We start from the raw sequence: 24,619 nt of genomic DNA, 5'->3' as shown, positions 1-24,619 counted from the left end.
AGAAATTGCAGCGGCTGCGACTGTCGTGACAATGAGTGCATATAATTATATTTTGCTACAAAAAGGCGAATTTTACGTCAGCGTTACTTAAAGCTGCTAGATCTTTAGAGATACCGTATTTGGCAACTGCAGACTGAATATATGAGTGTAAACCTGACGCTCTGAATCTCATTTATTCTTATATTAACTCAATTCCCAAATTTCATAGCCTTCTATTTTGGCTATATTCTGCATCAAACCTGACTTTAATCCACAGCCGATAATATGGGAGTACATATTTTAAAAGTTATATGACCACACGACGGTGGTCTATTAGGACAAAATGATCTATATTTCAAAATTAAAAGCATATACTTTTGTAAAATGTTTAGATAAGTCCATTTTCTTTGGGTGCCTGAAAGGTACTGAAAAAAAAAACAGATATGTATATTTTATATTTATGTAAGAAATACTCTTTTGAGAATAAACCCCGTTCTCATAGATTACCGACGTGTATTGGAGTGTTAATACTAAACAACTCAACGGAGGTGGCTCAGGTGGTCGAAGATCGATTTTTTACATGTTGTAAATTTGTTTTTTAATGCCGTCATGGAATGGAAATTTTCTTCAATAAAGTAATTTATGTATTTAAAAGAATACTGTGTAAAATGGCAGCACAAGTGTTTTAAAAGAAAAAAGAAGGCGAGGACTCTTTTTAAACTGTGGTTTGTCATTGGTTTATTTTCTTTTGCTTTGCTAGATTGTGCAACATTAGGTAGCTAATTTTATGCAGGATGCGAAAATTACGCGCCAACAATTCAATTATGCGCAAAGAGCATAATTATACGCCGATTGGAACACTGCTGTAGCAGCAATGTGTGGTCGGCAATGCTAGTATTGGCGCCAATCCCTTTGATGTGTACGCAAAAACCCACAGCCTACGGAAAACTCCCAACGTTGAAGCAAACATTGGCTCCAACTTAGTTTTGTCGGTATACACATTGGACGAACGCTGTTGGGGCCAACGTTGGCCCCCTTGTGTGGAGCCGGCGTAAAACATACTCTAAATTATATCGAGACATTAAAACAAGATTTTGAAACACTTACTTGTAACTACTCTAGACCCTCCTATCGTCCGTAAAACGTGGTTTGCAGGTGATACACTAGATGTATATATCTAAAAAGGAAACTAAATATTAGTTAGGTATAATATCACATTTAAATCTTTTACAAAGAATCACTATTACTAGTTCATTTTTCATCATCAAAATGCCACCCGAGATAGCGAAGAGCTGCAAAGTGCGCAGGTGAATAAAAAAGTAGTACAGGTAGGAGATGCACGTCTTTAGCAAATCCAGAACATTGTTGTCAAATCTTGTCAGACAGTTTGTTATAGCTATTTTAATTAAAATGAGAATACAATTTCCGATTACTCATCCGTCAGGAGACTCTGTAGCCTCGGGAAAAACACAACCAAATGGCATACACAGGAGATGCCTCAAAGAACTTCCCGAATCCATCTTCACGCTGCTAGCCGAAACTATCAATGCATGCCTCCAGCTGGAATATTTTCCTACTCCTTAAAAAGTATCCAGAACAATCATGATCCCTAAACCAGGAAAATCCCCCACCAGTGCTGAATCCTACAGACCAATATCCTTACTAAATACTCTAGGCAAGATCTACGAGGGGATACTCAAGGAAAAACTCGTAGAACACTTAAAATCATACATGATCCCAAACATTCAATTTGGACTCAGAACTGGTCACTCTACTCAAAACACATTGAAAAAAGCAGCAACCTTCACAATCTTCACATCTAAGGCAATTAATGAGTACAAACAGACAAGCTATAGGCATCTTTCTAGATGTACAAGAACCATTCGATCAAGTCTGACATGCTGACCTGTTCGAAAAACTGCACCGAGCCTTAGTGCCTTTCCTGAGAATAATTCGCTCCTACTTATTCGCTCGGACTATCCGAGTTAAAGTCGCAGACAAAATATCTACTTCATTCACTCCTCTACCATAGTGCTCAATAATAGCACCGATACTTCATACTCCATACAGTCTAGAAGAATGACCTCCCACTCCATCACACCCCGTCTAAAAGTATCCTGCTATATGTTAACGACACAAACGAAGTGGTAAAATAAATTAATGTAGAGTAACTATCAACTTAGCGCGCGAAAACACAACTAATACTATTCAGGAATCCCAAATGTTCTCGCCCAGTGCTAGAACAGGACAACCACATCTTGCTCAACGGAGAACGGCTCGTTTTAGACCTTCGGTGTCCTACTTGGATATCGAATTTTCAAAGATATTCAACTGGAACGGTGACATTCAAAATACCATCAACAGAATCAGAAAAAGAGCCAATCTCATAAAAGCACTTAAGGAGAATTTGGGAACACCAACAATGATACGAAAATCTAAGGAAAAAAGAGTCCTGGTATAGAGGTGGTACAAATATCCTGACTGAAAAACATTCGTGACTTGACCGGTTTTTCCAATAGTTATAGCCAACCTTTATTAGTGGAGTCATGGAGTGGGTTTTCATCCACCTGAAACCGCTAAATGTCACAGTTTACTTGACACCAAATCTAGGGGGAAAATGTACAATGAACATCGAGAAAAGTGGCCGAGCTTACGATATCAAACACACTAGTCGTGTGAAAGTACATTGCAAAGGATGCGAGTTGGTACACATAGTCTACGATAACAATATTACTCTTCTAAATCCAAGAACTGAGTGTACCATGTTCTGACACAGCTATCAAAACCCCTAATAGTCAGTGCTAAAAAAATCACAAGAAAATTAAAATAAAGTCCTAATTTCAGTACAACTATGATTTAATTTTCGTTGTTTGTTGATAATTCATCTGTAGCCAATCAGAGTGTTGGAAATTGTACCTGTGTGGGAGTGTCCGAAATAGATCTACAGAAAGGAAAATGATTTGCCATAACAAAAAGTAGATGATGATGAAGAATCGTGTATTTTAATAGGGGTAATTTTCGTGCAATTGAAAGTTTATTTTCTATTAAATATTTGCGAACTAGAGATCTTTGCGTAAAGTAATTCATAGAAATCTCATACGTAACAGGTGCCGAAGGTCAACTGACTAAGGAAATTTTCGATCCGACCTGTGATCCGACTTCCAACTTCATCATTCAAGCTCCCACTTCGTCGCCAGTCGGAAGTCAGACCTTCAAGTCGTCCCTCTAGATTTTCCGACTCGTACCACTAGTTGTCCAACTAATCCAACCAGCCTACTTACGGTCCGATTTCACATCCAACTGCGGAAGTTGGACCTTGGACCACTAGTAGGACTAAAAATCGGAACGTGAATGGCCTATTTTAGTTTCTCGTTTTACTTGCGATATTTTTGTAATCGAATGCGGAAGTGTAGAAATATTTTTTAGTAGGCGAGTAGGTTGTACTTTCAAAGCTAGGGGTTTTATTTTTTTACATTGTTACAATTTAATGCTAAGGTTTACATACAAGGGTTTATAATTTATACTTGAAGATGTCAATATATTTAAAATTAGGTTTAGGCTGTTCATAATAGGTGAAGGGTGATATAGGTTAAATTAATTGTAAATTGTATATTTTCAATTACTATTTAAATGGAAATAAGCCACAATTAAAGGTTAAAACACGTTTATTGACGTTTCAATTTCCACTTCGGAAATCGTTCTCAAAATACAAACATTAGTAAATTAAACAAAATTTTAAATAGTAATTAATTTAAAATGCCACAAGAAAATAGCTTCAGAACAATAATTGTATATTTTCTTTAACAAAGTAGGGATTAAATTGACTTGTACATAATATCTGTTTTATTAGTATTTTTTTCCTCCTATTTTCATAAATTAATAATAAAGCAACCATTACTGGGGCCCACAATTTTCTTTTTAGTTCCTTCTTTATTTCAGTACTCTTATCTTGTTCACTTATCCTTAATCCTATCAGTTGTTTATATTCATTTCCAGGTAACTGTCTTTTAGAGGCATGCACATTGGCCGAATCTTTCCTGAGTTTAATTGGTCATCCTTTGGCATAGCCTGCTTGCCAAGCGGCATTAAGTCTCATAATATTGTGTTGTGAGCATATCTCTTTCATCTTTCTTACATTGGCCGCTACAACCGCCAACCACTCATTCTTGTTAAATTGGTGCTGATCACAAAAACCCACCTACATCATTTTTGTTACATTACTAACGACATTTTTTGCCCAGAATGAGGCAATCAATTGAAAAAAACTTGTTACGAACAAAAAAAAAATTAATTTTACATTTTTTAAAAAAAATATGAAATAGGAATAATACTACTCGGACTATAATAAATATAGGAGGCAAATTCAATTAATGAATTTAAACTCTAAGAAGTTATAATTTCTTATAATATGGTATCTTGGTTGACAGAAAAAAGTTTACCGCAAATTTAAAACCGCAATTGTATGAAATCATCAAACGACACAAACAAGATCATATTCAATATAAATTTGACAAAGTGCTGCAAGAATGTGAACATGTTTCTTTAAAACTGCCCTATCATCCAGACTTGAACCCTATAGAAATGGTTTGGGCGTAAATAAAAAATGAAGTTGCAAAACAAAACGTTTATTTTAAGTTAGAAGACGTAAAAGTGTTGGTGGAACAGGAATTTGCTAGAGTAACTGTAGATAACTGGAAGAAAGTGTGTGAACATGTTGTCAAGGTTAAAGATAAGTATTTGGAAAGGGAACGAAGCATAGATGTAATGACTGAAGAATTAAAGATTAATTTAAATGATTCGACGAGTGACGACGACAGTGCATCTGATTATGAAAGTGAATAATATAATTTAACATTACGATGTAACTATGTAACCTATGTGAATATAAGTTTTCCTAACTGTCACTTTATTACAATAATTTCGTATATTCTTCTATTTAACTTTGTGATGTTTAAGTAAGTAATAATATAAATAATAATGGTTTTAAAGTTAAAACAATCTTTGTAATTAATATTTATTAATACTGTAATCTGTAATACGTATCTATGGTTTCACATACAGACAATATGTGATATATTATAATAATATGTATTAAAATGTAGTACAATATTGCCAATAATACAATCTAATATCATTGTTTAATAAATTGTGTGTACCTATCTTTAATAATTTGATTTAATTCATAAGTATTTTTTGGAACGCCACTGCTTTGTTTGTCCGCCACTAAAGTTGAAACATACTCTATATAATACAGTAAAACCTCCGTTAACCGAAATAATTGGGGGGAGGCCGTTTCGGATAACAAGAGTTTCGGTTAAAAATAACATTGTTTTTTATAATATTCTTGATCAAAGTATTGGTGTTAAAAAAATACTATGAGTTGATTTCGTAATGTTTTCTAATAAGTAAATCCAAAATAAAATTAAGGAAAATGAACAAGTTTAACATGCTTTTTTAAAGAAATCTGCTATTTTTCTTGCGTTTTCGTTTGACAACGATGTTTCTCTCTCCCTCCATCGTTAATTTGTACAACGTCATGAGTTTGCCTCATTCGATTGTTCGATGAAACGTAAAGCAATCTGAAAAGGACAAAACTTTATGTAATGACAACAAAAATTAAGAATCTAGTCGTGTCCCTAACTAATTAGGCCTACTGTATAAAATTCTTTTCTCTAAAGCATTGAAAATCTCATCGACGGTCTTGTGCTGCCTGTTGCCTCTTGGGTCGTCATCTTCGTCATCTGATATGCTGAGGTTGTCTTGATAAAGAACCATATCAATGATGTCCTGGTCGATGAATTCACGTTCTGAGTCATCAGCTGCTAACCAGTCACGTATCTCTTCTTAGTTAATTTCGTCATGTCCGGGCAAATTTTGAATGAAAGGTTTAATTTCTTCTGTCGTTTTCTTACCATTTTTTTCTTCAGGATCGTCAATCAAAATCTTATCAAAAGTTTGTTCCAGCATTTTTCCAAAGTTGAATTTTTTATTTTAGTTTAGTTTTATTGTTAAAGATTTGAGAATTTCGGGAACACTTTTGGATTAATTCGTCTCCTGTAATAACAGATGCCTTAAGAATGCTTCTCTATAATGTCTCTATGACAATTGTCACTATTTTGTAAATTTTGAGGGTGAGGGCGCATTGTCAACAAGCAACAATGCTTAGATGAGAAGGTTTTTTGATTTTAAAAAGGATTTTACACTTGAGACGAATTCATTTTCAAACCATTCTAAAAATAAAGTGGTCGACATCCATGAACTTTCTTGGCTTCTATACCTTAAAATGCCTTTTCGGAAATATCTTTTAGAGCTCTTGGTTTTTGTGATTTCCCAACACACATAGACATCAATTGGTGAGTGAAATTAACGGAATTGTTTACGTTTTGCGACAAACATTTACTTTTTATTGACGAAATTATTGAAATTGTCAGCCGTTTCGGTTAAGGGAGGTTTTACTGTATAACATACATACTATATATAACATACCAAGAGATTGGTTAATGTCAGCCTTTAATGTTGGTAACTAACGTAACAGTGATTAAACAGGTGGCTATCTTGGTTTTTAAGGGTCCTAGAACATTTTTTTTTATTTAAAAGTTGTGTTTTTTAACCAGCTTTCCAAATATTTTTTAGCCATTTAATTTGAACTAAATTCTGCGGAATTATTGTAAATGTTTATAACCTTAAAAAACTATTTATTATTAAATCATTTTGTGTACATAAACAAACATTTAAACAACAAAAATTAAACAACATTTAAACAAATTTTAATAAAGAATAAAAAAGTTATTAACAATGTTCAAAAACAGTGATTTTGTTGTTCATTTTGCAATAACTTTTTTGTTTAGCATCCGATTTTAATTTAGCATATCTCATTTTGTGTCTATTTTTTTTAAAAAGTTGCCTGTTGACGTCTTCTCTCTAAATAGACAAGTTAAGTTACGTGCAAAATAATGAGTTTGACGTTTTGATTGTTTATTTAAAAATATTTCCACTAAAACATTGATGAAACCCTAGATGAGAGTCTTTTTGTAATATCTAATACTATATATTTTAACTGTCAAACACGTCTATACAGTTGTGTGGAATAAAAAATGAACTTAATTGGCATATAGGAACTAAGACATGAACGTACTAAATTCTAGTACCAGTTGTAAAGGTCGTCGACGTTATCGCCCCATGTCATTGTGGCCATAATAATGGAATTCGGTTATTCCTCATCGACCCTATTTCACAACCACCTGCAAATACACTGCATTTTTTACTTAACCATCTGTTGAATAGAGCACGTGGCAAACCAAAAGGGTGTATTATGCTGCATACAAAATTATATAACGGTTTTGCGCGTTTACTGGTTTTTACTTTAGCGTTCTATGTTGACAAACAAAATTAAGTTAGCTTTCGAGAAGACTTAAATAAAATAAAACAAAATCAAAACAGAAATGTTAAAGAGAGACAGGCAAAACTGAAGTAAACAATGAAAGTAAAATGAAAAATAATTTATCACGAGAATATTCTAAAATTAATGACGAAGAAAAAAAGAATATAATACAAATACTATGATTCCACAGACCGGTAAAAAAAATTAGGATAATAAATTATCGAAGTAAGAAATTCATCAGTATCTAAAGGGTACCAAAAATATACTACCTGTTGCGGTAGTATATTCTGCAAACATAATACATACATATGCCGTTTCACACAAAATACTTATTTTTGTGTGAATCAGCATATGATGCACACGGCTATAATAAACGATATCAGTCAACAAGGTTGCTTGAATCATATGATGACTATCATTTCTAACGCAAATGAACATTTTTTTGAAAAGAAACGTGTACATATGCTTAGTTTTTAATTTTGTATGTAAGAGTATAGAGGGAAAAATATTTATGGCCGGAAGGACCGTCTAAGTGTACACAATATACCTACCTAAAAAAAATTATAAGTTTTTAATGGAAATACTCGATTATTAATTTTTGTTACGTATTGTGCTATGGGGTATGTCATCCACCCCCATACCAAGCAAGTAAGTTTCAAGCATCGCACCAACGCAACGCAGGGTTAAAGGCTTCATTATAAATCATTGTAAACAATCCAAATTTTATGCAGAAATATGTAAAGTTAGGTTATACAGTTCAGATTTAATAAATGTTTTTCAATATCTAGTAGATATGCTTTAAAATCGATGACCTATATATAGCTAATACACTATTATCATTTAAATATTTTATAAGTAAAAATACAAAGGTATAGGAGAAGCTAGTGAAATATTACTATGAAAATAACATTCAAATCAATTTACCAGGCTCTTCTAATCAGAAAGATGACAGGCAAGAAGTAAATTCTTTATTAGCATGTGTTGAGCATGTCTTAAATCTTAAAAACTCGCGTGAAAATACTAGGTTAGAATTTCAAACAAAAATAATAACACCTACGTATATCATTTACGACCGAACGAACTTCTACTGATAAAAATAAGGTACCAAATGTTCACAATACATTACATACTCAAGATACATCGACAGCGGAAACTTCTACATGTACCAAAGGTATAAGTTCATCCTTAAATACGTCTGTTAATAAAAAACAATACCCAAAGAAGAAAAATCTGGAAAGGGAGAGACAGAGGTATCCAAGTGTTTGAAAAATGAAGAAACTGTGGAACTCTGGCCAAGAATATAGTAGTAAAACTGGAAAATTAACGAAAATGAGAGAACTGGAACATGGATGTAACGATAAATGTGACAGAAAATGTAAATTGAAATTATCTGAAAATGATAGTCAAATTATTTAATATTTTTTGGGAAATGGCTGATCATGACAAACAGAACGTATTTATGTGGATATGTTCTCAGAAAAGAGAGAAATGTTACAAATTTAAAAGCGTCAAGAAGAAACTGGACATATGAATATAATTTGCAGTTAGCAGAACACCGACTCTAAGTTTGTAAAAAAACATTTTTGGACACTTTTAACATAACAGATATGTGGTTATCTACGCTATTCAAAAAAATTAATAGGAAGGTGGAGGCTTTATACCTGGAGATATGCCTGGTCGCCATAGAACAGAGCAACTGCTGAAGATGAAAATATTAAAAATTCCATTCGGGCGCATATTAACTCTCTCTCTCTCTCTCTCTCGAGAGAGAGAGAGAGAAACAAAGGGACGGAGAGAGAAACAGAGAGAGAGAGAGAGAAACAAAGGGACGGAGAGAGAAACAGAGAGACGGAGAGAGGAGAGAGAGAAACAGAGAGAGATTGCAAACAAATGTGTTGAAAGTAAAGCCTAAAATCATGATAAGGAGGTTTCTAAGAAAACAGCAACAGTTGTAACTGAATCTGCGGAAGGTTATTGTTTATAATTTGTAAATGCTTATTTTGTAATAAATAAATCTAACAGATATTATTATATTTGCTTTTTGTTTGTACATACTTTGTTGAAATATCATTGTATAAACGACTTACAATGATCTTCACCAAAAGTGCTTGAAAAACTTGGCATTGTAACTCGACCTAAATCAGGACCAGTAATTTTAACAACAATGCAGTATATGAAAGTGAAAAGCTGAGAAAAGGTGTGGATCAAGAAAACTACATAAAACATTAAAATTGACGAAGTAAAAAAATAAAATGTCGAAATTTTTTTATATCGCTCTCCTATAAACTAAAAAAAAGTGAGTTATAATGGTATCGCCTGCACAAAATTACACAAGCTGCTGCTGCTATGACGGCATCCCCTACATATGACGCCATTTTATATACTGATTAATTACCAGCTATCCACCTAAAATGCTGCAAAAGTTATCCGCATTTTGTTGTTTTGTTTTTTGTTATATAGTGGGGATGCTTATGCTATATAATAACAAGGTACAGAACAAAGCTGTACAACAGATTTGATGTACAACTTTGTTATTAACATGTTTTGTTACATAATCTGGACCCGGCTTTAAGGTTAACGGCTAGAGGACACCGCTTGTCCACTACCAGGTCTATTGCAAATCGATTGTTTACAGAACATGGAAGACCAATTTGGGATGCGAACAATTTATCGTCGATTTCACCATTGAACCAGGATTAGGCTTTGCGCGTCTTCAAGGGTGGTATATTGGTTGGCGTGAATCTCAAGTTGTTGTTCTCCGAGACAGGATGTGGTCCAGCTGTAAAGCAAGAGTGTCAGAAGAATTATTTCCACCTTTTTTGGATGCCGTATGGACCAATCCCGCTACAAAGTACAAGTTCCGTGGGAAAACGGTCCCTTTCAGATTGTTGGCCGTTTGTTTTGTTTGGATATAAACGCGTGGAGGATAGCTGTGGCTATATCCTCACCTAGGATCAGGTATCGTTGTGCAATGAGATTGGGAAACCACAGAAAACCAATCTCCCGTTGTCCTTGTGATTTGAATTCGATTCTTAAGGAGTGTGTGGTGCTCACTGTTTGTTGTTTGATATTAGGGTGTGTGTTTGTGAGTTGTTGGTATGTTAGTGTAGTTATTGGTTGTGTGTTGATGGCTTTTTCTCTGGGTTTTTATATGTTTATGATTGTGAGCTTGGTGGAGGTAAAGTGTATATGTGGGTAAATGATAAGTATATATTTGGGTAATGTGTGTGGGTATTGTAACAGGAGGTAGATATGGTGTACCCATATAGTGTGTTGGACATTTGGTTGAGATAACGGATAGTGTCACTCCTCTGTTCAGGGAAGACATTAAAAAGGATCATGGAAGTGAACTCGAGGCATTCGAGATGTGGTGTTACAGACGTATTTTGAGAATTTCATGGGTGGATCGTGTGACTAATGTTGAGGTCCTACGTAGAATAAGCAAGGAATGCAAGATTATTAACACCATCAAAGAGAGCAAACTAGAATATCTTGGCCATGTTATGAGGAATGAACAGAGATACGGCTTGTTGCAACTCATTCTTCAGGGCAATGTATTTGGGAAGGGAGGACCCAGGGAGAAGAAGAATATCTTGGCTTCAAACCTGAGAAAGTGGTTTAATACATCGACAACCGGACTATTCAGAACAGCAGCAAGCAAAGTTAGGATAGCCATGTTGATCGCCAACATCCGGAACGGATAGGCGTCGTAAGAAGAAGATGGAAGTGAAATGAATTAAGGATTTCATGTCCGATGAAAGGTCGTACGAAGGGATTTGTTTAGGTGAGTATACAGGTTGGGTTTGTTTGAAATTCACGTTTGAAGTTCACAATTCACCGTTCATAGACTTCTTAATTTAGAGCATCCTCCTTAAACTTTGGGAGCACTTTGGGATGGGTTAATTAGAGCATGGAACGAGATACCCCAGGAGGACATTGACCACCTAACCAAAAGCGAGCCCAGGCGCATCCAAGAGTGTGTTGTCCACCGAAATGCATTAACACATTATTAATTGAATGATACATATAAGGTTGAATGCTCATAAACATAAAATTGTACATTAACACTACACGACATAAGGACAAACAGTTTAAATTTTTTTAAAAACGTCGAAGCTACATGTTGATTGGCATTAGGAGAGAGAATGACATTCTCAAAGATTGTTGGATAGGTTTAATTTTGACGAAATGCCCCTGAAGATGCTCTAGGAAGCGAAAGTACTTGGGCAAGATTTAATTAATAAACTGTGCTCGATATATAAATTTCATTTGATCAAAGTACATTATTAATTGACTTACCCCTGTAAGTTGATTCAATCATATTGAAATTTTAATTGCAAATTTCGATTCAATTTCATTGAAAAATTGTTTATTTTCCTACCCTGTATAATTGTAAAAAATATTTTAAAAATATAATTTGTAATGGATGTTTGTATTTCTATGTCACTTAGTATGTGTACAGAATATGACTTACCAACTGATAAACATTCACTCCTAACGTCAAAATCAACAAAAATTGAATTCTAAAAATCTAACCTACAGCACATAAACCTCTTTTCAGACATTAAAAAATTATTTTATTTTATGATGCATTCGTGTATGAACATAAACCACACACACGTCCTACATCAAGAGTAGGCTAACGAGATAAAACTTGTTTATCTCTATTAACAAAAACAAAATAAACGTGTATACAATATATGCAGATGGGAGTCCTAAGCAAACATACAATCCTGCATTTCCTGTTGCCACATTATGAAGGTTGGTGTCTGCCACAGCAGAAATTTAATTAAGGGGCTTTTTAATTTTTTAATGAATCAAGCAAAAGAGAGTCACAACATGGTATGATTTTATGACTTGATAGAGAAACCAGTTATTTGAGTTAAATATAAACGATATTAAAAATGATTGTTTATGAACTAAATAAAATATTGCATAACGTTGTCAGTACATGGGCGTCTTTACATGGCGTTATATACATTTTAATCACTTTAGTTTTTATTTTAGGATACATTAATTAAGAGCTTAAATCTCGAAAATTCGTTTTAAATTGACCAACTAAAAATCAATAAATGAAAATTCCAATGCTTTAATTAACTGTATGGCATTTCGAAGCTGTAAACAAACAAAAGAGAAATACAGTTTTTATAAAAATTATACTCTAAAAATATTGATAAAACGAGCGCTTATTCAATGCAATCTAAATTGTTTGGAAACCAGGGATTCCAAGAATCCAATTGGCAATTCCAATAACATGGCGTTCATTATGTATAGTAGCGGTTATTTATTTATCGTAAGGCAATTACAACACATTTAGAACAAAATTACAAACACTAGTAAAATAGGTATATGACAAACTTTAAATAGTTACAAACAAACATCAAGTGTATTAATATTAATATAATCAATTGACTCTGAAGTTGCAAACAGGAAGTCTTCAGGGCTACCATTGTAGGATTTTGAGGGACACTCTTCAATAATGTGGTTGATGGTTTGGTTCTCCCCACAGTCACATTGAGGAGACGGGTTCTTTCCCCATTTATGTAGCATGTATGCACATCTGCCATATCTGGTTCGGATCCTATTTAGAGTGGACCATGTTTTGCGTGGAATATCAAAACCTGGTGGCTTGTGGGTAATGCAGGGCATGTTATTTTGCCATTCGTTCCATTCCTGGGACCATGTATTTGTGATGTTGAACTACTCATGTATCATTCTTGCCGTTTTCATTGGTGGTTTTCTAGAACGGAGACGGGTATTTCGTGCATCCTCGGTATCTTGGTGGATCGGCAGGTTTATATTGTTCATGACCTTTTTGTATTCACGTGTAAGTGCGTCGACTCGTCGTAAATGTGGAGGTGGGATGTGACTTAATACTGGAAACTATTGGGTGGGAGTTGATTTAATTGTACCAGCTATCATCCTCATAGTGCTGTGCAGCTGATTGTCGACCTTTTTTACGTGTGGACGGTGTAGCCAGACTGGAGCACAATATTTAGCGGTTGAGAAAACAAGGGCTAAGGCAAGAGCTAGAGCGGAGAGTGGAAACCGATGCTCCTCAGGTGGTACCGCAGAGCTTCTGTATAATTTTATTTCTTGTACTCAACTTTTGGGCAGTTTTTGTTAAATGCTCTTTAAATGGTAGCGTTCTGTCTACTGTTACGCCCAGGTACTTCGGTGTTTTGTTGTGGGTAAGTGTGGCATTTTCTAACCGTATGTTGAGTTCCTTTCCAGCAAGTGTATTGTTCAGGTAAAAGCAACTAACTTCTGTTTTGGATGCATTTGGTTGAAGTCGCCACTTGCGAAAATATTTGCCCAATATGCATAAGTCTTCCGTCAGAACTTCTTCAGATGTTTCTAGTGTTCTGCATCGTGTAGTGAGGGCCCAGTCATCGACGTACCCGAACTTTCTTAATTGTGTTTCCGGCATATCTCCTAGGTATAAGCTAAATAGTAGTGGAGGGAGCACTGACCCCTGTGGTAGGCGATTCTTAAATTTCTTTGGTGGGCTGATATCTGTGCCCATCACTACTTTAAACATCGATCGTTGAGCATGCTATCTATTAGGCGTTCTATTGGTTTTCAGGGGATTGCACGGAGAATTTTGTATATAAGGTCCTCTCTCCATACTGTATCGTAAGATGCCGAGAGATCAATAAATGCCGCTGAAGTTTTAAGTCTTCTTTGGAAACCTGCTTCGATGTAGGTGGTGAGTGACATTACCTGGTCCGCGCAGCTTCGTTCTGGTCGAAAACCCGCTTGTTCGACTGGGATCACCTGGAACAGTTCTGTACTGATTCTATTATATATAAGCCTGGCAGAGAGAAGCGCAATTGTTCTGTAGTTTTTTAGGCTGTCGGCGGGTTTGCATGGCTTTAGTATGGCTATTATCTTAGAGCGCTTTAGTTCTTGTGGAATATTTCCAGTTTCCATGATGTCTGTGAAAAATCGAGCCAGCCAAACTTTTGTATACTTGCCACAATTTATTAGGAATTCAGGGTGAATATTATCAAATCCTGGTGCTTTTGCTGGCTTAACGTCTTTAAGAGTCTCTATGTCTTCGCTGGTGAAGGGGAGGGAATGCTCCGTTTCTGTGGCTACATGTTTTAAGTTCTCTCTTTACGTAGATGGTGTGTGCTTTATCCTTTGGTGCCCTGGATGTTTTTACTATATGTGATGCTACGGCACCTGGCTTTACGGCTACCTCTCAGCGTTTCGTACGAACACCACTTCCTAATTTTCTTAGTAATGACCATCCCTGTCTGCTTGATTTCTGGAAGTTTAGACTTTCTACTGTTTCGGTCCACTTTTGGCTTCTAGCGGCATCTAGGCTGTACAGTAGTTCATCCGTTATTTTTTGGTCGATAATTTCGAGAAAGCTCTGATATAATTACTCGCTATTTTCCGACCAGCCAGGGTTATATTCTTTGCGATAGCCTCTTGGTATGTGTTTTTTGGCTACCTTAGCACGGCACCAACAAATCTGTGGTAGTTTTTTATATTAGGTGTAATCTACCCTAGGTATTTATCCAGATCCGCAGAGAAGTCAATCCAGTTGGCCTTTTTAAAATTCCATCTTGGACGTGGGATAGAACTAATTAAAGGGATTTACATCCTGAGTGAAAACGTAACCATTTCGAGAGGGGTTAGACAGGGCTTTATTCTTTCGCCACTGCTTTTCAACCTGTACACGGAACAAATATTTCTAGAGGCACTGGAAGAGTACAACGAGGACATCAAGATTAATGGCGTACCAATAAGTAATTTAAATATTCAGATGATACTGTTATACTGGCCGATAACATCGAAGATTTACAGATGATGCTAAATAGAGTAAATACAACTGACAACCAATTTGGACTGAAGATCAATAGAAAGAAAACTAAATTTATGGTGATCAGTAAAAAAAAACATTCAACATATCGACCTGACTGTTGAAGCCGAACATATTGAAAGAGTACACCGATTTAAATATCTGGGATATACAGTAAATGATAAGTGGGACCCAGACGTAGAGATTAAGATCCGAAATGAAATAGCAAGATCCAAATTCATCAAAATGAGAAAGCTCTTAGGCAACCGCCACCTAAGCGTTAACCTCCGATAGCGCGCCACGAAATGCAACGTACTCTCTACGCTACTTTACGAAGTTGAAGTGTGGACGTTAACAGCAGCAACTATAAAGAAGTTAGCGACTCTAGAAATGTGGCTGTATCGACGCATACTGAGAATACCTCGGACAGACAGAATGACCAACACAGGGGTATTAAGACGAATGGGTAAAGAGGTGGAATTGTTAACAACTGTTAAAAGGAGGAAAGCGTCATACCTGAGCCATGTGTTCCGTAATGATAAGTACAGTCTGCTACAGCTTATCGTGGAAGACAAGATTGAAGGTAGAAGAGGTTTGGGCAGAAAGAAAAAATCCTGGCTGGGAAACTTGAAAGAATGGTTTCAAATACCAAAAGCTGCGAACATAATATATGCGGCACAAAACAGAGAAACCTATCGTTTGATGGTCGCCAACCTTCGGTAGAAGACGACAAATAAAGAAGAGGATTTGCGACCCTACTTCTATTATTACTGGTCGATGTTATCTGTGTGGGAAATTAGTTATAACTCTTCGTGAAGCCCCTAGAGGTAAGTCTTTGTTGTCGGTCGAGAAGACGAAGCATAGGTCGGGGTTGTATTCCAGCCTCCATGCTGCGGATCTGAAGGTTGGTCAATCTTTGGCATCAAACAAAAGGTACAGGTGTTCGTCTTCTGCCCATTTTATTAAAGCATTCCCATTCGCATCACTATTTTTGTACTTCCACTGTTAATGATGGCTATTGTAATCTCCAACGTATACAGCAGGGTGAGGATGTACTTCAATTGCTTGAGCTGGCCAAGACGTAGCAGGTGGCTTGTAAATGTTGGACACGGTAATGCTAACGATTTTTGTATCGTATCGGTAATAATATATAGTAGAACGCTATGATTTGGAGGTTTTGATAGTTCTCTTTCTCTTTGACTCAAGGACCTACGGCCAATCTTTACGCTCTATACACATATCGATGGTACTGTGGGTCGTTTTTTAACAACTCGTGGACGAAGGACAAGTCCTAGCCTTTTGTGTGTTTAGTGTTAAACTGTGTTAATTTTAAATAATCTCTTATTTTATTTGTACACATAATTTTAGGTTTTATGATATTGACACGTGGCAAGGCCACAAAAGCTTACAACAGCAAGTGCAAGGAAGCTGATTAATACTCGATACCGATTCCAACTTATTGGATATATCGACTACCAAAGCTCTGACGTCGGAGGGTAAAGGGGTAGAACGCGAAAACATGGAGTTGCTTCCAGTTTACTCCACTTAGCCTCTTCTACTCAAATCCGACTCTCACCTTCACGCTGGTGCCCCCTGTTAAACCAAGCAACCCAACTGGAGATACGGTATCCAACCCGGGTGGAAAGTTGGGTCGGAAACTGACGAGAGCAAGTGAACTGGTTCTCCAGGTTGGGGGTTGGGCGTAGGGTTAACACCCCGACACCGTAAAAAACAACATGTTCGAGAATTCAAGGTAAAGTTTCCGGACTGAAATCTAGACGACGACTCGGCGCGAAAAAGGACAATGATTTAGGATTATTCTCGTGGAATGTAAGATGTCTATACAGGACAAGAGCCTTGCAGTCTCTCATTAACAGTGTAGAAGTATATAAGAGCGATATAATTGAACTTCAGGAAATAAGATGGTTGGGAAATAAAATATTAGAGAAAAAGAATTATACGATATATTATAGCTTCCATCCGACGGAACACAAACTAGGAACGGGATTCATAGTGAATAAAAAAGTAAAGCGCCTTGTAATAGACTTCCAACCCCTCAACGAAAGATTATGCACACTAAGAATCAGAGGTCAATTCTTTAAATATTCAATAATAAATGCTCATGCACCAACTGAGGAGCTTATGAACAACTGGAAAATATCATAAAACATTGTCCTAGAAATGACGTAATGGTCTTAATAGGAGATTTTAATGCAAAGATAGGTAAGTAGAGGTTGGCATACATGCCAACCATTGGAATTCACAATTTACATGGAGAGTCAAACAACAACGGAACTCGACTAATACACTTGGCCTCCTCAATGAACATGGTGATTGCCAGCAGATGCTTCAGGCACAAAGATATACATAAGGGAACATGGAAAAGTCCAGATGGGAATACAGTAAATCAAATCGACTATGTGGTGGTTGACGCAAGACACTTCAGCGACTTGATAGACGTACGTGCAAAACGCGGGGCGAACATAGACACGGACCATTACCTACTACACGCTAAACTAAGAGCTAGAATCTCCAATGCAAAGAAAGAAAAAGGAGTTAAAGAGGAAAAGGTTTAAAGTAGAAGCGTTGAAGAATCCTGAGATAGCTAAGAGATTCGAGAAAAGTCTCGAAAGCAAGCTGGAAGGCTGCACAGTTGAAGATATTAACAACTATTGGAGGCAGTGTAGAAGTTTTTATCAAATTAATAAGAGAAAACAGATCAGATCCACTGCTACTAAAAAGCCAGATTAAAAGTAGAATATACCATGTCATCGCAAATTGGTATTAGAAAAGGTGAAGAGAGGTCTTTTATTTAAGGTCTGTACAAAAAGTACTTAAAGATATTACTGATGAAATACAGGTCCATGCAAGAATCGCAAGAAACATTCTGCAATGTCTTTTTAGGCCTCAACATACGCAAAAGACTTAATATCTATATCTGGTATAATATATCTCAAACACAGCACTGATTAGAGAGGCGGTTTTCACCCAACGTGACCGGAAGTAGAACCGAAAGTCGATATTTGAACTCTTCATGTAATTTTGCGGGGATTGATATCATATTTCACTAATTTTGGGTCATTTTGCCAAACTTCTGGTCAACTTTTTAACCAGAAATGATATTAAAACCGGAACTAAATATCCGAGCTCGACTTTTCAATAGGCTTCGATTGATATGTCAGATGTAGTATCTCTGTGATTATAATGTGGCACTTTCGCTTACAACTTTTTAACGAGAAGTGATCGAAAAACCAGAAGTATATATTCAATCTCGTCTTACTAAACCGGTCGAACAATGTCGCTTAAATGAAATCGTAGGCTTCCACGGCCAGAGTCAGAATTATAGTTTATTCGTCTTCCGGGTTTGGACCGTGTCATTTGTGAGTGACCCAAAAGTGGGTTCATCTCGACGTTTCGCTACAATTGTATGTAGCTTCTTCAGGAGAACAAAAAAGAAAACAAAAGACAGGAAGATGGGTAGTTAGCAACGGTAACTCAGTTACTCAACGCAACCAGAGGCGAATACTAACTACCAAGATGGGCATTTGGTCACAGTAACTCAACTACCTAACGCAGCCAGAGGTGAAAACCAAATGCCAGGACAGGGATTCACGTCCAACAGCTCAGAACACTAACAGAGTAATCGTCGGATTCACTCCCCGCCTCTCGACGCGTTAGTGTTCTGAGCTGTTGGACGTGAATCCCTGTCCTGGCATTTGGTTTTCACCTCTGGCTGCGTTAAGTAGTTGAGTTACTGTGACCAAATGCCCATCTTGGTAGTTAGTATTCGCCTCTGGTTGCGTTGAGTAACTGAATTACCGTTGCTAACTACCCATCTTCCTGTCTTTTGTTTTCTTTTTTGTTCTCCTGAAGAAGCTACATACAATTGTAGCGAAACGTCGAGATGAACCCACTTTTGGGTCACTCACAAATGACACGGTCCAAACCCGGAAGACGAATAAACTATAATAATGTCGCTTAAACTATTTTGACGGCTTTATATAAGTACTTTCGGTTACAACTCTGGTATTGGAAGTTCGAGATCAACTTTCTTACCTTTAATAAAATTTTTGGGTTCTAACTTTTATTTGACACCCCATTTGTCATTATATCTGTTCTAATGACAGAGTAGTTATATTCACGTATAGACAGACGGATGTACAGACAGGCATAAAACCGAAAGTATATATTTGTACTCGTCTTACCGGCGTGTCAAGTAATATATCGCTTGTATTATTTCAGCGCCTTTAAAACAGTACTTCCGATTGCAACTCTGGAACTGCAACGGACAGACATGGATAATTCAAGATTTTCACATTTCAATATTGTAAAATGGATGAAAACAAAAATAAAGATCCTCTGCTATGCAAACTTTAACCTACATCGCACATCACAGATATTTAACATAGTGGCGAAGAATTACAGCGATAAAATAATTAAGCAATTCTCGAGATTTGAATATCTTGGAGTCGAACTATCGAGCTATCTCTCATGTGCTGTTCAACCTCTATGTGGAGAATGTTTTTGCAGAGGCAAAAGAGTGTGGTATGAAGGTCAACGGGTACCTGATAAATAACATTCGTTACGCCGACGACACCGCTATAATCACCAACAACTAACATAATATGCAGTTGATGCTAAATAAAATAAATATGGTAGGAAAAATATATGGCTTAAAGATAAATCCTGGAAAAACTAAATACATAGCAATAAGAAAAAATGCATTTTTAAGAGTACAGCTGCAAGTAGTTAACGCTCCAATCGAGCAAGTGAAAACATTCATATACTTGGAAATGATAGTGAATGACCAATGGGATCCTCAACAAGAAATAAAATGCCGTACCGAACAATCAAGACAAGCTTTTATTAAATTTAAACCGCTACTATGTAACAGCACTCTTCCTTTCAATCTCCGCTATATGGTGAAATGGTATGTATTTCCCATTTTTTGTCGTTTGTCGTTTTGCCGTTGTCTGAATTTAATTTGAGATAATAGTCCGATTTCTTTATGAGTAAAGTTCTTCTTTATGAGTAAAAAAGTTGACAAAATGGTGCCAAAAATTACTGCCCCATGAAACATAAAATTCTAGAAGGGTTTTAAAAAATAAGTGCTCTTATGTGATAGTTTACCAGAAAAATTGAAAATTCTTACAACAAAACAAAATGGCGGACATTTGTAAAAATTGCTCAAACATTGACCTTTTTTCTGTCACAAAAATTGTATTCTTTTTTTTTGATCAAATTGTCGAAAACTATCATAAAGAAAACGAAAACAAACAAAATGCATCAAGGTTTTTTAAAAATCAACCAACTATATCTGTAGATAAAATATTTTGAGAAAAACTACGTTTTTTGAAACTAGCAGTTAATCTCGGGATCTAGTCCGTCAATTTTAATAAACCTTTATGCATTTTGTTTGTTTTGGTTTTCTCGATGATAGTTTACCACAATTTGACAAAGAAAAAAAAAATAAAACTTTTGTGACTGAAAAAAGTAGAAAAAAGGTCAATTTTTGAACAATTTTTTAATTGTCCAGTATTTTGTTTCTATTTAAAATTTTTCAACTTTTCTGGTAAACTATCACATAAGGGCCCTTCTTTTTTAAAATCATTCATGAATTTTACATTTCAGATTTTCTGTTTTAGAGATTAACTGTCCGCTATGGAACAGTAATTTTTGGGCCAAAAACTTTTGGCGCCTTCTTTAAAACACACAAATAATGGAAAAAATTGAAAAAAAAAGTTTTGTAATCTTCAAAAGTTTACAAAAAAAATATTGAAAATGTGGCATTTTTAGCATTCTAGATGATAATAGTACCTTAAAAGTATAAAAATTTACTATTTGCACCACCAAAAATTATGCTTATTTTGATAGTTGATTTTCTTGTGAATGGATTATTGGATTTTGGTATTTTTTTTTTATTATTTTAGACTTTTTCTTTGGTATTTACACTGTTGGGCTAAGGTTTACTCAAACTTCTCTTTTGAGCTTATACTGGGTGGAAGAAAAAAGAATATTTTTCTTTTGTTAAGTTTAAGACATCCTGTAGGGAGGACAAGGTGCAAGGGTAGTCTCATGTTTTGTCAACATTTTGTTGTTTTAATTTCACTGGTATCTTTAAAAACAAAGAAAATAGACAGTTTTATTCTTTAACATAACGTGTTTAATGTAACAATTCTAAATTAACAATAAAAAGTAACAACCATTAAAAAAACAGAAAGAAACATAACATAAACTAGTATCACATGTTTGTGTCTACTTTTAATAATAGTTTTGATCGACACTTAAGAGTTATTCATCAACAACAACAAGAATGGTTTTGGTGTCTTTACATGAAGGCTCTTTACAGACTGAAAGGTAAAATTCAGAAATTTTGTTTCTTTTCACACACTGTTCCCTTCACACCATATATAGGAAATACTTTGATCTAAATGCAAGGCCTCACATATTGAGTGCCATTACAGAATATTTAAGTGAGGTAAATTCTCAAGACATTAAATTGACCCCCTGGTAGCCCCGACATGAATCCTATTGAACACTTATGGGATATTGCTGGTAGACAATTAAGGCTTCGTCTGCAATTCCTGCTTGAAAAAACATTAGACTACATGGTTTTTGATGTAATCCCACCCTTGTACTCTTTCTTTCCTACAGAGTGTCTCAAACTTAACATAAGAAAAACATTATTTTCTTCCATCTGGTATAAGCCCAAAAGAGAAGTTTCAGTAAATATTTGCCAACAGTGTAAACATCAAAGAATAAGTCTAAAATAATAAAAAAAAATCAGAGGAATCTGTCCATGAGAATATCAACTATCAAAATTAGTATAGTTATTGTTAAGATACTTTATTTATGTTAAATTTTTGTAAAAATGGGGACATCCCATAAATAAATAAATAAAAATAGTGTTGTAAAACATACCTGTTGAGTTTCATCAGCCATAGTAGCAGGAGATGTCTTAATAATTTTTACTTGTTGTCCAGTCATTGTGGAAGTCATTATACCACTGAAAGTTTTTCCTGAGACTCCTGTCAGTGGCATCATTTTTATCATTTGTGGCTGTCCTATTTTAATCAAGAAAAGCACTTTAATAGTTTATGGAAATAGAAATGTTTACTGGTTTAAAATGTATTATGTAATCATTTTGATTATTTTTGTATCATATAAATTATCATGATTGGAATATACTTTCTACTGATTTAGTGTACACATAGTGATTTCTTTAAAAAGTTCCATATTTAAGTAGTTAACACTCTCGCGGCCAATGATATTTTAAATTTTTTCGTCGTGCGCCAAAACTATATTATTTTGTTAACGTGAAAAGCTGTAAGTGTACATTAATGTTACACGTTGTGTCAATACAGAGTGCACACAAATGTTACACTTGGCGGCGAGAAAGTTAAGTATATTGTTCAAAAGTGACTATATTATATTTTGTACTATTACATTTTATTTTTAAGTTCTGGTACAAAAAATTGGGGATGGTAGTTCCAAATAAAAACCTATAAGTATGACATAGGAAACCACATATAACAGAAATCCAGATACTCATATAAATGAACACTACTTAATATCCCTCTCGTGTTTCCCAAATGAATTTGCTATTTTACTGAAACATTAAACAGCTTTCTGCAATTTGGAACTATCTAATATCGCAGCAACAATGTTTATTCATAATTAATACAAAAATAAAGGAGAAAATAAAGAATTTTCTATCACAATTTTGAGAATAATAGAAGCAAAAGAAAAAAAAAAGAATTTGTCATCAAAATTTTAATAGAAATATTTTTGAATTCCTGAGTGATGAATAAACATATTACTGCAACTCATAGATTTGTATTAATTTTAGATCAGATCTTGGAAAAGTCCTCATCAAATCTAACCTTAATTGTATCTGTTGAAATTTAAGTTGGTACTAATTACATGGTAGCCATAGATATCTCCTGATTATGTTGTTTGATAAATTCCATAGTTTCTCCATATTCACGCTTGAACAGAATTGGATGAAACTATTTTACACATTCCAGTTTATTGGTTTATAAATATGGTTTGAAAATTTTTGATAGCACAATTTTTATGATACAAATAATTTGTGCTATAATACATTTCCAAATCGAAGGTTTTGGTTGCTTTTGTTTGATAACAGAAAGTTATGTACTGAATTTGAATACTTAGCATTATCAATTATTGATCTCATCTCATTTGTTTTCAAAGTAAGACATCAAGGAAAAGGATATTATTAAATTGAGATATGTGGATAAAAAGCCCTTAATAGTTAATTAATTGGTACATTTAATTTTAAATGTTAGATGACCCATTTAAGAGTTCCACTTCTTATCTTATTTATTTCTCTTCTTATCCTTTTTGTCCCATATAAAGTTCCTAAGCATTATTAAATGAGTAATCTATTGGCAACTGTATTTTGAGTATTTAATATACCTAAAGACAAAAACCAGTGGACCAGGGGATTTACTGCTAGTAGCTAGCTCAAATATTTAATGTACTCATAAGATAGAATATAGCTTGTGTGGTGAGATAAAACAGATGCTGAACGTTTAATCCAAAAACTATGCGATCCAAAAGCTTAGCCTTTACAAAATAAGAAGACAATTTTTCAAATTTTATTCAACCTATGGCCCTTATGTGTTTTGCATTGAGTTATGTTAAAACATTAATATTTTGTACGTCAGTTATCCCGAAAGAATGATTTCTTGGAATATGTCATTAAATTTTATTAGATTAACTAAATAAACAGCATTTAAAATTTATCATTATTCCACATCAAGGAAAAAAGCATGCAAAATTTCGAATATTTACCATTAGTCCCCTGTATCACCCAGTTCGTTGTATTTGTTTGTTGTGTCATTTTCACAATCTTCGAAAATCAACGAAATCAAATTGTTTTTAAAAACCTTACAAACCGCACCGAAATTTTTAAATATACCTAACAAACTAACAGCACAAAACTCTGATTAGTCAAAATGGCGACGGAATAATACCATATTTCAAAAGCTCGATACGGCGAATCCGTTGGACCGAAATTTAATTTTATTTGTTCCTATAATCAACTGATTATTGTACTTTTATATGTTTCAGAAATTTAAATGATTAGTATAAGTTATGCACTTCCAAAGCTTCACAAAGTTCGGCTATTTCGTGCAAATACATTCTGAAATCAGCTTGGCGGCGGTACAAAGCCTTTACTTTCATTGGTCAAATCTATTCACGTGGTATACGCTGGCACAAGTTTCGAGAATTGCCACTAGGAGAGTCAGCTATTTATGTTTGGCGCCATATGATTCTACAAAATAATTGATAAGTTTGTCTACCCAGATATAGATGACACCATCAAACATATCTACAAGAAAATTGGTGTTTAGTCAATTTCTGCTATGAAATAAAATAAAGTAAAAATAAATCTAAAATGTAGATTTCAATCTTGTAAT

General features: G+C 34.9%; 1 protein-coding gene across 1 annotated transcript in view; it reads right to left on the bottom strand.

Annotated features, from left to right (window-relative positions):
• Window positions 1-24,377, bottom strand: part of Dp (transcription factor Dp) — a 47,564-nt gene extending 23,187 nt beyond the window's left edge. The window contains 3 exon segments of the mRNA XM_072532696.1: window positions 1,087-1,156; window positions 22,095-22,237; window positions 23,991-24,377. Of these exon segments, the coding sequence (XP_072388797.1) occupies window positions 1,087-1,156; window positions 22,095-22,237; window positions 23,991-24,039 (262 nt within the window). The 5' untranslated portion in view covers window positions 24,040-24,377.
• Window positions 24,378-24,619: the final 242 nt, after the last annotated feature.

This window comes from Diabrotica undecimpunctata, chromosome 5 (assembly GCF_040954645.1).
Source record: "Diabrotica undecimpunctata isolate CICGRU chromosome 5, icDiaUnde3, whole genome shotgun sequence".
In the NCBI taxonomy this organism is placed as follows: domain Eukaryota; kingdom Metazoa; phylum Arthropoda; class Insecta; order Coleoptera; family Chrysomelidae; genus Diabrotica; species Diabrotica undecimpunctata.
Note: the sequence above shows the minus strand (reverse complement) of the source record. Positions and strands in the feature narration are given on the sequence as shown.